This window comes from Eumetopias jubatus, unplaced genomic scaffold, assembly GCF_037043125.1.
Source record: "Eumetopias jubatus isolate StellerSeaLion01/CBP00866 unplaced genomic scaffold, mEumJub1_p1.0 scaffold_12, whole genome shotgun sequence".
Taxonomy (NCBI): domain Eukaryota; kingdom Metazoa; phylum Chordata; class Mammalia; order Carnivora; family Otariidae; genus Eumetopias; species Eumetopias jubatus.
Window position 1 is genome coordinate 20,970,537 of NW_028274818.1, and position 14,656 is coordinate 20,985,192.

The following is a 14,656-nucleotide window of genomic DNA, read 5'->3' on the forward strand; positions in this document are numbered from 1 at the left end:
AAATCATATTTCCAAGAAGGGTTAATATCCAAAATATATAAAGAACATCAACAAAATTCAATAACAAAAATGGTAACTAGACTTACTGCAATGATCAGTTCACAATGTATACAAATGTCAAATCACTGTGTTGTATGTATGAAACTAATAGAATATTGTATATCAATTATACTTCAATAAAATAATGAGATGTAGGTGGCTTCATTCAAATACATATTACAATAGATAGTAAAATGAGAACAAATGATAATATCATGTGATTTTTTTTAATCCTGTGGGGGGGGTCTTAAATATTTTTATTAGAGGAAATGTGAGATTATCCATATGTTCATAATGTTTTAAATGAGCATCTTATATATCAGTGCCTTGTCAATTTTCCTCCTAATTTGGGTCTCTGTTAAACAATTTTACAAAATAGGTATTCTACTCATAACAGGTAAAAGGCAGATTTAAAAAAAATACAAACAGATTATCTCATAAAAAGCAAACAGAAGAAATACTAACAGAAAGAAGAGAAAATTAACTTATAAATATGGTGAAATTCAATGTTATATGGAAGCTATTTTATAAGTTTACAATCAGAATTTAACTATAGGTATCAAGGACATAGGAATTTCTGACAGAAGTCACACTGATAACAGATGGTAGACTCCCTGGAAAAGTAATCATTCATTCATTTATTCATTCATGCTTCCATCCATCCATTTCCTCAACAAATATTTATTGAGTATCCTCTGTGTTCCAAGATACAATAATTTAAAGAAGAAAGAGAAGGACAAGATCAAGAACAGGAACAGGAACAAGAACCAGCGTAAGAACAAGAAGAACAAAAACAAGGAGAAGTCATCTCATGGGAAATACTGGCAAGAAACCAGATAATTATAATTCACTGGGGTAAGTAAATTAATAGGTGTTGTGGGAGCACTTAGGAGGAGCACCTCACCCAGACTTGTTGATGAGGGGAAGGAAAAGTGTGTAGGTGATATCTAGGAGAGAAAGTTCTTGAAGTGATACATGAAGAAGTATGAATAATATAGAAAATAGTCAGATGAAACCAGATGAAATCTTTTTTGAAAAAAAGATCCAAGTAGAGGGAAGAAAGGAGCAAAGGGACAGAGGAAAAAGAAAGCATGGCATGTAGAAGGGACTTAAAAAAAAAATGCAGTAGAATAACAGCATAAAGTACACAGCAATGGTAATAAAAGGCTGGAAAAGGCATTCAGGGGCCAAGAAAAAGGATCTTATAGGTCAATTTAAGGAATCTGGAACTTACCTTAAGGGTAACAGAAAGTCATTAGTGGTTTCAATCAGGAAAGCAATAATGATCAGACAAGTGTGTTTTAGTAAAATGCTGACTGAAAAGCAGATACGTTATTGAAAAGGATTGATTTACAAGAGGAGAAATCAATTAGAAGCCTTGCTTGGATCCGTAAGAGAGAGAGAGAAGATAATAAGGAAAGTGAAAGTGGGAGTGAAGAGAAGTTTATAGTTCCAAAAGACATTTAAGTTGTAAAATTAATAGGCAGGATAGATTCAATCCAGGACTGAGCGAAGGGGGAACTCAATGGTGACCACTCCCTCCCTCTATCCCCATGTTCCATCTGAAGCCCCTGAGGGGGTGAAGGTGCCCTCCCCTGAGATAGAAAGCAAAGGCAAAGAAAGAGGCTTAGGTGCAAAGATGGGAAACGCTATTTTTAACAAATTTGTTTGAGTCATCTAAGTGAATCAAGTTAATGAACAACTAGCTATAAGGCTCTGAAATAAGGAGGGGCGCCTGGGTGGCTCAGTCGGTTAAGCGACTGACTTCGGCTCGGGTCATGATCCCGGGGTCCTGGGATCGAGCCCCACGTCGAGCCCCACGTCGAGCCCCACGTCGAGCCCCGCGTCGAGCCCCGCGTCGGGCTCCTTGCCCTGCGGGGAGCCTGCTTCTCCCTGTCCTCCCCACTTGTGCTCTCTCTCACTATCTCTGTCTCTCTCTCTCTCAAATAAATAAATAAAATCTAAAAAGAAAAAAAGTTTCTAAAAAAGGCTCTGAAATAAGGAGAGAGAACAGCACTTTATTAAGGATTTTTGCATCTATGTTGCACTCCAGTTTTATTTTCTTATGATGTCCCTCCCCCAACACTGACATACTCACAAACACATTTTCTCCTTTCCTGAAGCTCTTAAGCACTTCTCTGTCAAATCAAAAAGTAGTGTGTTAAGGCGGTCTGTTTATATATTATATAACAAAAAGAAACCTTAAATACTTAATATTTAAAGGAAAGGGGGATACTCCACCCTGGTAACAATTTCACAAAACAGAGACAGCTTCCTCCAGTTGCTCCTTAGATTTTGTTACAGTCATCCAAAACCCCAATGACTCATGGTGTTCCCCAATAGACAGGATAGCCAGGGTCTCCAGGAGGTGGAAAAAGATAAAAAACAAACTGTCAAGTTGACTGAAATTCTGGAGCTCTTAGTTTCTGCTAGGTATTTCAGGACAAGTATTAACGGCTTATCACCTTTTGGCAAGGTAATAGGAAGAATGACTCACTGCATCATTCTTGCACCCTGACACTGATGTTGATTTATTCTTTTAAGGACTATGATTGGTTAAAAAAAAAAAAAGAAAGAAAAGAAAAGAAAAAGTTCTCTCAGAAAAAAATTATCTCCATCCTGTGAAAGATAAAGTTTTTATACCAGCTTGAGCCCCACCAGGTTCAGGATATGAATTGTATTCACATATTTCCTGCTCTTCAGAGAAGGAAATGAAAGCCTATAAATATGAACAGACTTTCCTGGAATATTGCAGTAACGCAGCATTTGGTTCTGCTAAATCAGCATCTTGGACATTCAAGTTGTTGTTATTCCATCGGACAGCAAGTGCTGTGAAGAGTTTCTCCTCCTCTGGTCAGTAGAATGCAATAAGTTGGGAATACTCTTCTAGCCATCTCTGAGTTGATGTTCATTTTAGTAGGAGTTCATCTCTGTCAACTCACGTGTACCAAGTAGATAGTGGCTAGTGAACCAAACCGCAGAAACAGCAGAGATGGGTAAACTATATTGATGCCCACTCTACATCCCAATTCTAGAAAATCTACAATCTCCCTAAGGATCATGACTTCAGAAAGAGTAAAGACCACTAAATGAGATGTTGACATTTCATAGTCACAGTGAATTTTTTAAAGTGCAAATTGGATAACTGCATTTTAATGGCTGTCTTGTGCTCTGCTATTACTATGCGCGGGGGGAAGACTGGACTTTACCACAGGTTATACGATAAGGATGAGTGATATGAGGTGCACAACCAAACATTGAGCTCCACCGGCCTATATCAGCTGACCCCCAGCTGACCTCAGGACACATGAGGGAGCCAGGCCAAGACCTACAGAGCCATGCAGCCTACCCCAGCCCAGATGGGCTAATCTCCAGCCTACTCCAAGATGCATGACTAAGCTTACCCAAGTCAGGGGAGATGTTCAGCCCAGACAAAACCAGTGGACACCCAGCCAATCTGCAGACTTACTGTCAATAAGATTGAGCTGTTAATTGAGCCAGACAAGGTCTGGACACCGCATGCCCTTTGGATGTGTCTCTGTGAGGAGATGCATCCTGTTTCTAATACTTCCAGAGATGATTATCCTGAACAGAAACACCCTGAAGGGTCTCTGCAACATCAGATGTTTTCCCACATACAAGAAAGGTTCGAAAAACTCCTGTTTTCTTCACTCCTAGTTGGATTGTACATTCTTGAGAGGTGAAAACTTAAATTCCATGTATTTCTTCCTTGTTTTTTAAATGTAAAATTGGTGAAGTAAGTTGAAACCTTTGTAGTGGGTCCCATAATCTCTCCCCCACCTCTTCCCATATACATTCAAGGCCAGCCAGACATGGAAGGGCTTAAGAGTAGGAAGTTTTCTGTGGCCTCTATGGGTAAATAAGGCCTCTGGGGCCCCAGAATGAAAAGTTTAGTCAATAGAAAAAGGAACATTAGCCAATAATTTACTGTATTTGTCCCTGCTCCTTCACCTCCATTGAGATCTGCCTAGTTATCAGATACCAGACTGGTTCCAGGCAGAATGTTCATTGGTGTTCTCTACGGCTTGTGTGGCCATCAGTTTTGCCAACCTGAAGTGGCTCAGAATACCCTAGATCTTGGAGAGTCTGCTCATGGTCGTGATGTTCTGTGTAGCACTGGTTCTAGAGACACTGTGGCAGCCAGGGGCAGCCCTACCGGAGAACCTTAAACTGAACCCAGATCCCACCAATTACTACGAGAGGTGGTGCTATTTGCAGTCATAGTTGGATTTTTAACAATTAAAAGCCTACCTTATGCAAATAAAGACAGAGAACTAACCACTAAAGTTTCTGCCCTTCTAGAGGAAAGATATCAAAATTTTTACGAGTTTAACCTAATTCAAGAAGAATTTTAAGACCCCGAATCCACTTTAATGGAAGCTGGACTCAAGAACAAACTATCAGAAATAGAAAAACTGGAGGTCATTAATAAAGAGCTGGAAATCACCAACCCTTTGCTGGGGTTTAAAATACAGACTTTTGGTAAAGGACTTAGCAAAGAAAAATTGAAATGTTTGAACAAGTTGACATTAGGAGAAATATTCAGTGTTTAGAAGATGCATCAAAGTATATCCAATTTCAAGTAACTATACCCATCAACGTACATCAGAAAAGTGAAGAACAACTTCAGACAGCACCTAAAAACATGCTTTAGATGAAAATCCCCATCTTCATGTTGGAACAAAACTGCTTTCACAAGACAGAAAGAGTGAGCAAACTTATTGGTCGGGTGGGGGGGAGTCTAAAAACAACATTCTACTACAAACAGGACAATTTTTAAATGATTAAGAAAGCCAGATCAGTGTTAAATAGGAGAGATCCTGCTGTTCATAAAGACGACAACATGGATGGTGGAACCTTGAAGCTGGGTATAACAAACCCATCAGGAAATGGAAACTTCCAAGAAGATGAATCTTGAGTTTTGAAGAAACTGATGATGCTGGGGTAGATACAGCTGATCAAGGCTGGGTCACATCAGTTGATTTTGTTGGACTTACCTGGGTTTATTATAAAACTTTATTTAAAAACTCTTGAAGAACATGAAACCGAATGTATACTAAATTAACCAAAGGTGATAAAATAACTGATGCCTGGAAGACTCTAAGTCTCTGAATGAGACAGTTTCACTACAACCAGAAAGGGGGAAATGCAGTTAGAAAGGAACAGACAATAGCCTCAGAGGCAACTTTCCTCCCTCCTAAACTGCACTGAGAAAAAGAAATGAATTTTCATCAAATATCCAAGATAGAATTCACCCTGTAAAGATAGTGGAGAATTCTTCCAAAATAGATGAAACAGTTAGCCTGTGAAGAGCTGGACATTTCTAAAACATTTTTGAGGAGGAACTTAAAACATTTCAAAAAGTAGCCTTACACCCCTGTTGTTCCCAAGGCGGCATTTGGAAGAGCCCAAGAGGACCACCAGGGAACCCAATGGATGAATAGACCCCCAAGAAAGGAGGAGTATCAGGCAATGATAGTACTGGATCCAGGATGCAATTCTCCCAGGGTGAAGACCACGGAGGCAAGATTCCCCCATTAGGCCACCCCCATCCTTAGCTCAGTGTGTCCTCCACAGAAGCAAGATGGAGCTTGTCCTGGTGCTCCTTGAACTGGTAGATACTCAGGGCCTTCTTTTGGTTCACCCTTTCCACCTTAATGGGAGACATGCTACCCTAGGAACAGCACTAAATAGTGGCTGCTAAGAAAGTAGCAACAAGATGGGAAAGAGTCACCTAGGAAAAACTAGTCCTGCTACAAAGTGATGCTGAAGGCCAGCCCTTTGCACTACATCACTCAGGGCATGCCCCACACCGTTTGAACTTCCTTGCAAAGGAAGGTTGCTATAATCACCTCCACCCTAAAGATAGGCAGACTAGGCACAAGCAATTTGCCTGAGAATATTACTAAAATAATGCCAGGAACTGGCAGCTAATGCAAATACCCCAGGTATGGACAAACCCTCCAACCATCCTGCTCTCCTAAGGGTAATTTATGAAAAGAAAAGCAAAATTATTTTGTCTTTTGAAGCTGAGACTGTTATGAAGTCTGGTGCCATTGGCTCAGCATTTAAGACTTCAATATTTATAATATGACAATTGTGTCAAGGCCTACTGGTATCTCTTTGAAAGCATTGTTCTTCCCATTAATTTTATTAATATTTGAGAATTTTTGTTCCAAAAACGGGTTTGGTAGAGAAAATCCACAAGATTTTAGTTCATTATGAAGTAGTCCATGGATCAAAAACCATTGAAAACCGAAGTCTAAAATGGATTAGTACTTTCTACATAGGGATAGTCCGTAAACTGGAAATACCAGTGCAAAGAGATTATTTATTAGATGAATTAGATTAGATTATTTATTAGCCCTTCTCCTCTCTCTCTCTGACTCTCAGTGATTAGTATCATATGTAGACCTCTGAAATCTTGTATATTATGAACCCAATTTCCCAAAATTTCAAAAAGGTAGTGAGTAGGACACTTAACACTCTAATGATTTGACAAAATTCTGTGCACAGAAATTACAATCCCAGGCAGAAGAAATGCCAGGAAATAAATTCTTAGCTCTACCTCTGCACTTTATAGACAATATGCTACCTATGTAACTTATTTTATAAGAAGGGATTTATAATCACCACTCTCCCTTGAGATTCTGTGTAGTCCACGGTCACTGAAGACAGCAGTAGCAATGGGCATACACACTAGAAATAATCCCCTAAAGCAGACTTCATACAATTGTTCCTTTAATCTACAGGCCTAATAATTACAGAAATCTATTAGAGGTATTTCAATACATGTTAGAAATTTTTATATGGGGGAACAATAACATCACGATATTCCCAATGCTGATTTTCAAAGAAAATCTAGTTGCTTTAGTGAGGAAGGGGGTTATCAAATTTATTAGGCCCGCCCTGCCTGCATTTGAAGTGGGACATACTCCATACCTTGGATTAATTTAAGGCAGAACCATGGAAATGCTCTAACTGGAATTACCAATACAAAGATTGGTAAAATGACTAACTCCTTTATAACACATGTCAAGTATTAGGTTGGAACTCTGATTCATTCCTGACAAAAACACTAACTTTCTCTCTTATCAGCTTCTGGGCATACAAATTACATTCTAAGAAAGACATTAATTAGGATTTTTAAAACTCAGATCATATTAGGGGTGAAGAAAAGTACAGAATCTTGTGGGGTCATGTGTTTATTCTGTTAAAAGAAATATTTCACCACCTAAAGCTAAATGAGACTCCCCCTCCCCCCCCCAAAAAGAAAAAAAGGAAGGAAAGGAGGGAGGGAGGGAAAGAGGGACTGGTGTTAAACTTCCTCAAATATTATCAACAGTTACAGTAGGGGTTTTTTTCCCCCTTTCATTTAAACTCACCACCAACTTAAGATTTTGTGAGGTAAGCAACAGTTTACAGCTTTTACAAATTTAAGAACTAAGATATCTTACTGACTGAAAAAAAAACAAAGCATGGAGTAATACACAGAATGATTCTTTTGTGTTTTTTAAGCATTTCTCTAGGTTCTTAAATTTCTAAAGCCTAAGTATGAAAGTTATTCTGTAATAAACATGTTTAGCTAACAATAATTCATAATTCTTAGTAATAATAGCATACAGTGGCGAGAGCATACAGCGGGGAGAATTGTGGCAGGGGAGACTTTTGCCTTCCATATTCTACTTTAGGTGTTGCTAGAAACTTGTATTTTTCATTTGCCTTCTTCTGTAATTTAATTTTTTTTTTAATACAAAAAATTCAAGAACCACAGGGAGAACCTCCACCACTCATGTGTTCAGAAAACCTCTCCAGTAGAGGGCATGGTAGATTCAACACTGAAAATGTATTCTCAAGCAAACCAACTGTGGTTTTGCTGTGCAGTATTTACAACCTATTGCATTGCTTCTCCCGCCACTACAGAATGGAAAATATGTGTCATCTTAATATTGAGCAATCCCATTTACCTAAAAGCCACTTGCAACAAAAAGACAAAGGGAAGTCATCAAACATTGTAGCTTTTGCTTTAAATCTATGTCTGCTGCCTTTATAAAAGACATTACCATGACAACTTTTTGACTGAAAGTTTTCTCAGTGTGAAACAGGTCTTGCCTTAACTCTTAAAATCACCTTTACATACAGAAATGATAAATCATTACACATTCAGATTTACCAATTGGCCTCACAATTTTCAGGAAAAAAATTAATTTGCTGCCACTTAACATCAGTTGTCAATTGGTAATGGTTTATGTAAAAAGCAAATAATTACATTAAACACAGAAACATCTAGAATAGTCTATATTTAAACCAGTTGCTTATATGGATACATATGTATTCACTTTTATGAATACATTGAGATGATTTAACTTCCCTGGCTTGGAGATCTCTGAAATAGTTGAAATGGCAAACTGTTTGTTTTCCTTATATGCTTAAGATCCAGAGAGCATGTATTAAGTATCTCTTATAAGCCTAAGACTTTACAATCTCTGGGACATTATTTTGATATTTTAATAGTATTTACAAATTTATAACCTAATTAACTCTGAGTTAATCCTTTAATGCTTTCTCTACCTTGAATAGCTATATTTCCTTTTTCACACATATGCAAATTAATACCAAACTTCTGTACTTTAGAATTCACAAAGGCCCCTCACTTGAGTCACATAACATCTAATGAAATTGGCAAAAAAAGATATATTACTCTTAGTACAAATGAGAAACTGGGGCTCCAGGAGGGGTGATGAGACTGTCCCAACAGTTACTTATCATTTATTGATTAAGCTGAGACTTTAATTAGGTCTCCAGACACAGATCCAGCTCTCTCTCCTTGCGGTCTCTTTGTCAGAACTCTTCGACCTTCCACTGTGAATGAATTCTACCAGCCAAGGTTTTTATTTGTTTGTTTTATTAATATATAACATATTATCAACATATACTTGTTTCAGGGGTACAGGTACCATCCAAGGTTCTAAGTGAATAATGTATTAAGGTTTATACTGGCAAAAAAAAAAGCACAAGTTCCTATTTATCACACATATTTAATAAATATTGAATAATCAGAAAGTGAAAATAGATGGGAATATTATGCTGGGTTCTTTTAGAGATAGAGTATATGCATGAGAAAAATAGCATTCTAACATTTCACAAACATGTTTTGAACTATTTATTACTGAAATCTAAATGATTTTCCTTTCTATAATAAAGTTCATGGCTGTTCTCTTTAGTAATTATTACAGATTTTACCCTACAAGTCAAACTTGGAGCTCCAACTACTGGTAGCTTACTTTGAGAAGTTAAACTATTTCCAATTTTCTTTTTTTTTTTTTTAAGACTTTATTTATTTGACAGAGAGAGCCACAGCGAGAGAGGGAACACAAGCAGGAGGAGTGGGAGAGGGAGAAGCAGGTTTCCAGCTGAGCAGGGAGCCAGATGTGAGGCTCGATCCTGAGCTGAAGGCAGACACTTAAGGACTGAGCCACCCAGGCGCCCTAGTTCCAATTTTCTTTTAGCAGTTTTAATGCAAAGCAGGGAGAATATTTGTAGCCTAACATTGCTGTTAATCTTATTTTCTACTGAAATGCTTGATGGGGAAACCATTTGAATATTCCATTGTACAGTTCTGTTACCTGAAACCAAGTAATTGCTCTGAGGTTATTTATTGTGGAGGTTCTCTGTTTGTCCTTCCCAATCAAAACATTTAAAGCCGGGTACAGCAGAGCTGATTTTTGAAGAATTAACAAATTAAACTTATTCAGGTAAACCACTAACGTCTCTTGCTCCTCCTCTCTACCGCTCCCCGCTTTGCAAGTTATTAAGTAGTTCTGGTAAATTCTAAGCAAACTAAGAATGACTCATGAGGAAATCCTGCATCCTTGCACTCTTAAATAAGAAGGGCTCTGGCGCATTACAGCTGGAAGGTCTTGGTGTTTCCCTCTATCTCAGCAGAAGGAGATCTGTGATTTCTGTTCTGGAAGGAAAAGCAGCCAAGGACTCCGGAGAAATAGCTTGCAACCCCACGGACAGACCCAATCAGGTATCTTTTGGTGATCAAAAATGTACGCCCTGTTAAAAAGACTGTCATCTGATAGTCACTTTCTCCGGTTCCTTCCCTATTTATCGTTCATTCCCAAACGTGTTCCAATCTGCCGGTAGGTACAGTAGGTCACACCACCTGTCCCTGAATCGTCACAGTTCCTCCCTTTCATCTTTTCCTTCCCCCCAGACTAAACCGAATCGCAGAGCGGAACAGGTGAGGGTCTCCCAGCGGCCTCAGTTTGCCAACCAAGAAATGAGGTGTGGGAAGAGGGCGCGCTCTCAAAAAGGGGGGGAAACATCTTAATTCAAAATAAGGCAATTGCACCCAGGTTCGCCACAAGCAAGTTTTTCCCGGTGGGGAATCAGCACTCCCCTTCGCGGTTTGGAGCACGTAAGCGTGGGGGAGGGGAGGAGAGGGCGAGCGTCCCCGCCGGGCCGCAGCCAACTTTGGCTCCCTCCCTTCGCCGCGGGCCACCACTCCTTGGCAAAGGTCACCGGCCGTGGCTCGCAGGGAGCCTTCTCAGCCTGATCCCACACCATCACCGCTAGCCGCCGCGTTCGGCCCGAGTGCGTACAAAGCAAAGGCCGCAGACGTCAGCGAACCTCGCTTCGAGACCCTTCGGCGGCTCCCGTGACTACCGCGGGCCGGGGCCAACCCCGCCCTTGGGCCCGTCTGCAACCGACCAATTAGTGCCCTCTGGAGGCGGGACCGGCGGCGTGAGGCCCCGCCCCAGCCCCGCCACCTCTAATAAACGCGGCGGTGCGCGCCCCACCGCAAAGAGCTGCAGCTCCAGCAGGGGGAAGATAATGCAAAGTGTCATGTTCCTGGCTGTCCAGCACGACTGCGGATCCATGGACAAGAGCTCCGGCAACAGCCCCAAGAGCGAGGAGAAGCGGGAAAAAATGAAGCGGACCCTGTGAGTACGGCCTTCTTCTCTCTCCCGTCACTCGCTGCGGACCTGGCTCTCCCGGTTTGCTGCAAACCTGATACATTCGGGCTCAAAAAAAAAAGGGGGGCGGGGGGAAGAAAACTATGTAACCTGCGCCTCTGCAGGAAAAAAAAAATGGAAAAGGTCAATTTGCTATAAATAAGGTTAAATCTGTGTGGTGTGTACTGATTTTGTTACGTGAGCGAAGGGCTCTCGGGTAGTTTAGGAACAGAAAATTTTTGATATGGGGGCGGTGGTAGATGCGCCTAAGAAATTGCGGGTTGTCCCCCCCCCCCCGCATTTAAAATAACATCCGAGAGTCCTGCGGCTGAAGCGCATCCCCAGCAATGGTACCTTGCATTATAAGTTTTGATCAACTTACACAGCTTCTGAAAGGAGTATTTTGGTCGATTCTGATTATATTCGTTTTAAAATCGTTTTTGTTTTTTAATGGAACTGCATATCTCAGCCACTAAAGACTGAAATCATTGTTATGCATCATCTGCTTAAAATGAGGGTTGTAGTTGGGGGGGGGGGGCTCAATCACACACACCCACCTCCCTCAAGGCTTCTAGTGTGGTCCAGAGCCTCCTGCTTAAGGGTAGAAGGGAAATGAATACCGACTGGCTCCAGGCCGCTCCACTGTAGGTTTCACGTATGAAATGTCTCAGAATTGTAATTAAGGCTGCAGAAAAACTGCTGCCTTTTGTGGACCAGAAATAGCATCTGCCTTTTGAAGTATGCCAACTACCTAATAATTTTAGGTAGTCTTACCCTTAGTTATAAAGGTAGTACTTCTGTTCAGATGAATGGATGAAACTAATTGTGTTCAGCACATAGGTGCTAGGTTTAAATGTAAAATGAGTAAGACTGACTTGAAGAGTTCTTGTTTTGTCTTATTTAGTTTGTAGCTACTGGGTGACTTTATTTGATTAAATGCCTTCAGCTGCAGTAGCAATTTAAAATGTTGCCACTTAGTGAATATTTTTTTTTTTTAGATTAAAAGATTGGAAGACCCGTTTGAGCTACTTCTTGCAAAATTCATCCTCTCCTGGGAAGCCCAAAAATGGCAAGAAAAGCAAACAGCAAACCTTCATCAAGTAAGTTGAAAATCTTGTACTTGCAAATATGAATAGCTAGCTGCTGTGCTGAAAAGAGGAACTCTGGTGTGCACAAGCTAATGCGCAGACTTTCTTTTGTAGGCCTTCTCCTGAGGAAGCACAGCTGTGGTCAGAAGCATTTGATGAGCTGCTAGCCAGTAAATGTAAGTTAACCTGTTGAATTTGATCCATTTCAAGTATCACACGTGTAGAAAGGTGTTCATACAACAGAAGAGCAGATTGCCCAAGGGGAATTCAGCTTTACAATCACTAAAAATATAATGCCTATTTTTCTCCTTTATTTCCTAGTATTTAACCATGGAAATGCATGGTTTATTCACTGTAGGTAGGAAAGAGAAACTAGCCAAAATTGTAGTGGCAGTTGCTTTTCCTTGAGGTTGAATCAGCTTTTCCACTGCATACAATGTTTCCAGGGAATTTAGGTTCCCCTATAAATATTTGCATTAATAGCAAAGTTAAGTATTTCTATTTTTGTAGCAGTGTGCCAACTTAAGCATTTTGCCTATTAGCATCTTAGTCTTTAAAGAGCCAGATTCTGAGGATTACAAGTTTGAGTGAAATCGAGAAAATTGCTATCATCCAGAAATAATAAAATATAAGGGTGGGAGAATGGTAGGTCTGGAAAAAAATTAAGGGATTAATTGGTCACCCACTTCACATTCTGTATGCTTTTTTTCCCCTCCCTTTTCCCCAGATGGTCTTGCTGCATTCAGGGCTTTTTTAAAATCTGAGTTTTGTGAAGAAAATATTGAATTCTGGCTGGCCTGTGAAGACTTCAAAAAAACCAAGTCACCCCAAAAACTGTCCTCCAAAGCAAGAAAAATATATACTGATTTCATAGAAAAAGAAGCTCCAAAAGAGGTGAGGGGGGACAAAAAAGTTCTTCATTGCAGCATATTTTGAACATTCTTAGCACCAAACAAAAGACATCAAATTAAATTAAGGGGGGAGGAGTAAAATTGTTTTTAAAAACTAATTCTAGTTTTTAATTAGATTAATTTCATTTCTTCAATGACCTGGCTAGTGAAGCTCATCACATTATAGTTTTTGCTTCTTGTTTTCAAATATCAAATAGGTGTCAATCTCTAGCTCTGATTATGGAATAAACCACTTTTTTTTTTTAATTTCAGATAAACATAGACTTTCAAACCAAAACTCTGATTGCCCAAAATATACAAGAAGTTACAAGCGGCTGCTTTACAACTGCCCAGAAAAGGGTCTACAGCTTGATGGAGAACAACTCTTATCCCCGTTTCTTGGAGTCAGAATTCTACCAGGACTTGTGTAAAAAGCCACAGATCGCCACAGAGCCCCATGCCACATGAGATGAGAAAGGGAGCCCAAAAGTGGAGGACATTTCATTTTTTGCCTAAGGGGAAAGGCTGTGACCTGCCAAAAAGACTGACCTTAAACTTAGCCTGGGTGTTCAGGAAACATCACTCAGAACTACTGATTCAGAGTTATTGAATCAGGAAGCTGGTAACTGTCTAGGAGAAGCTTGTATTGGGACAGCTTCCGTAGCTGTGTCCAGAACACAGGGAAAAAGTGGTCTGCATGTGATGGGTCTCACACTGGGAAGGCAGGAATGTGAGACCCCAAGGTATGATGTGATACTGTTGGTCCAAAAACATTTAAAAAATCAAGAGGTCTGGGATTATTTGGCCTTAGCTAGCTGGCTGTGTATCTTTCCCTAAATCAGTCCATGTTACCACATAGTGGTTTTAGTTTTAGTTATTTAGGAATAAGTAATATTAAAATGTTTACTGTGTGCAAGGGTGTTGAAGTTCTTAGGACTACAGATCATCAGTACTGTTGTCTCATGTAACACTAAAACTGAAACGGTCTGTGTTTGAATTGTTAAGTGGTGTAATAGAATGAGTGCTGTCGTGTAGGAAACTACATTGTCCATGATGAGTGCCAAAAACTGTCCTGAAGGCAGCTAAACTTTGACGTGGTCTTTGAATACTTTTAATAAATTTATTTTGATAAATAATGTTGAATATTGGTTCAGATGTAGAGACTTTTTTGTGGGTTGTGCGGGGGGGGGGGGGGCTGTTAAACTGGAAATATGTTAGATACAAGGGAAACCTTTCCAGTAATGAAGAGGCAACCCAGGTGATGTGCCTATTCAATAAGAATTGACAGTGCTCAGAAGGGATAGGAGTATGTCTTCCCTGCAATTACCTCTTTTTTAAACCTAATAAGCATATGAAGACCAAGAGAAGTCAGACCACCTCCTTAGAACCACCCTGGGATCAAACTTTCTCATATAACCTTGTTAAAAAAAAAAAAAATCAAGTTATTGTTAATGAAAAAAAAAAAAAACTGACCTTAAAGCCCTTCAAGGGTATCTACCAAAGACTAGCTAAGAAGTACTATGATGGAGACAAAGCATCAGAATATTTCACATAATTCAACTTCTCAAATGAAAAAAAATAAGGTGAATGTAGGCCTGCCTTTTATATTTCCCTTGGTTCTAAATTCCCCCACAGGGTACTGGCATGAACTTCC

The 14,656-nt window shown here is 39.8% G+C and overlaps 1 protein-coding gene across 1 annotated transcript; it reads left to right on the forward strand.

The window, feature by feature from the left end:
- The first annotated feature begins 9,970 nt into the window (after positions 1-9,970).
- Positions 9,971-14,145, forward strand: RGS2 (regulator of G protein signaling 2). The gene is made up of 6 exons (XM_028104708.2): positions 9,971-10,093; positions 10,283-11,012; positions 12,023-12,124; positions 12,227-12,288; positions 12,840-13,006; positions 13,276-14,145. Exons 2-6 carry the CDS (start codon positions 10,903-10,905, stop codon positions 13,468-13,470), a joined length of 636 nt encoding a protein of 211 aa, XP_027960509.1. The 5' UTR covers positions 9,971-10,093; positions 10,283-10,902; the 3' UTR covers positions 13,471-14,145.
- The last annotated feature ends 511 nt before the right edge of the window (positions 14,146-14,656 follow it).

What these genes read in the sequence shown, in the direction of transcription:
- RGS2 (XM_028104708.2), top strand. Translation starts at nt 10,903, where the DNA reads ATGCAAAGTGTCATGTTCCTGGCTGTCCAGCACGACTGCGGATCCATG. An exon ending in GAAAAAATGAAGCGGACCCT is followed by an intron (nt 11,013 to 12,022) that starts GTGAGTACGGCC and finishes TTTTTTTTTTAG; the next exon opens with ATTAAAAGATTGGAAGACCC. An exon ending in TGAGCTGCTAGCCAGTAAAT is followed by an intron (nt 12,289 to 12,839) that starts GTAAGTTAACCT and finishes CCTTTTCCCCAG; the next exon opens with ATGGTCTTGCTGCATTCAGG.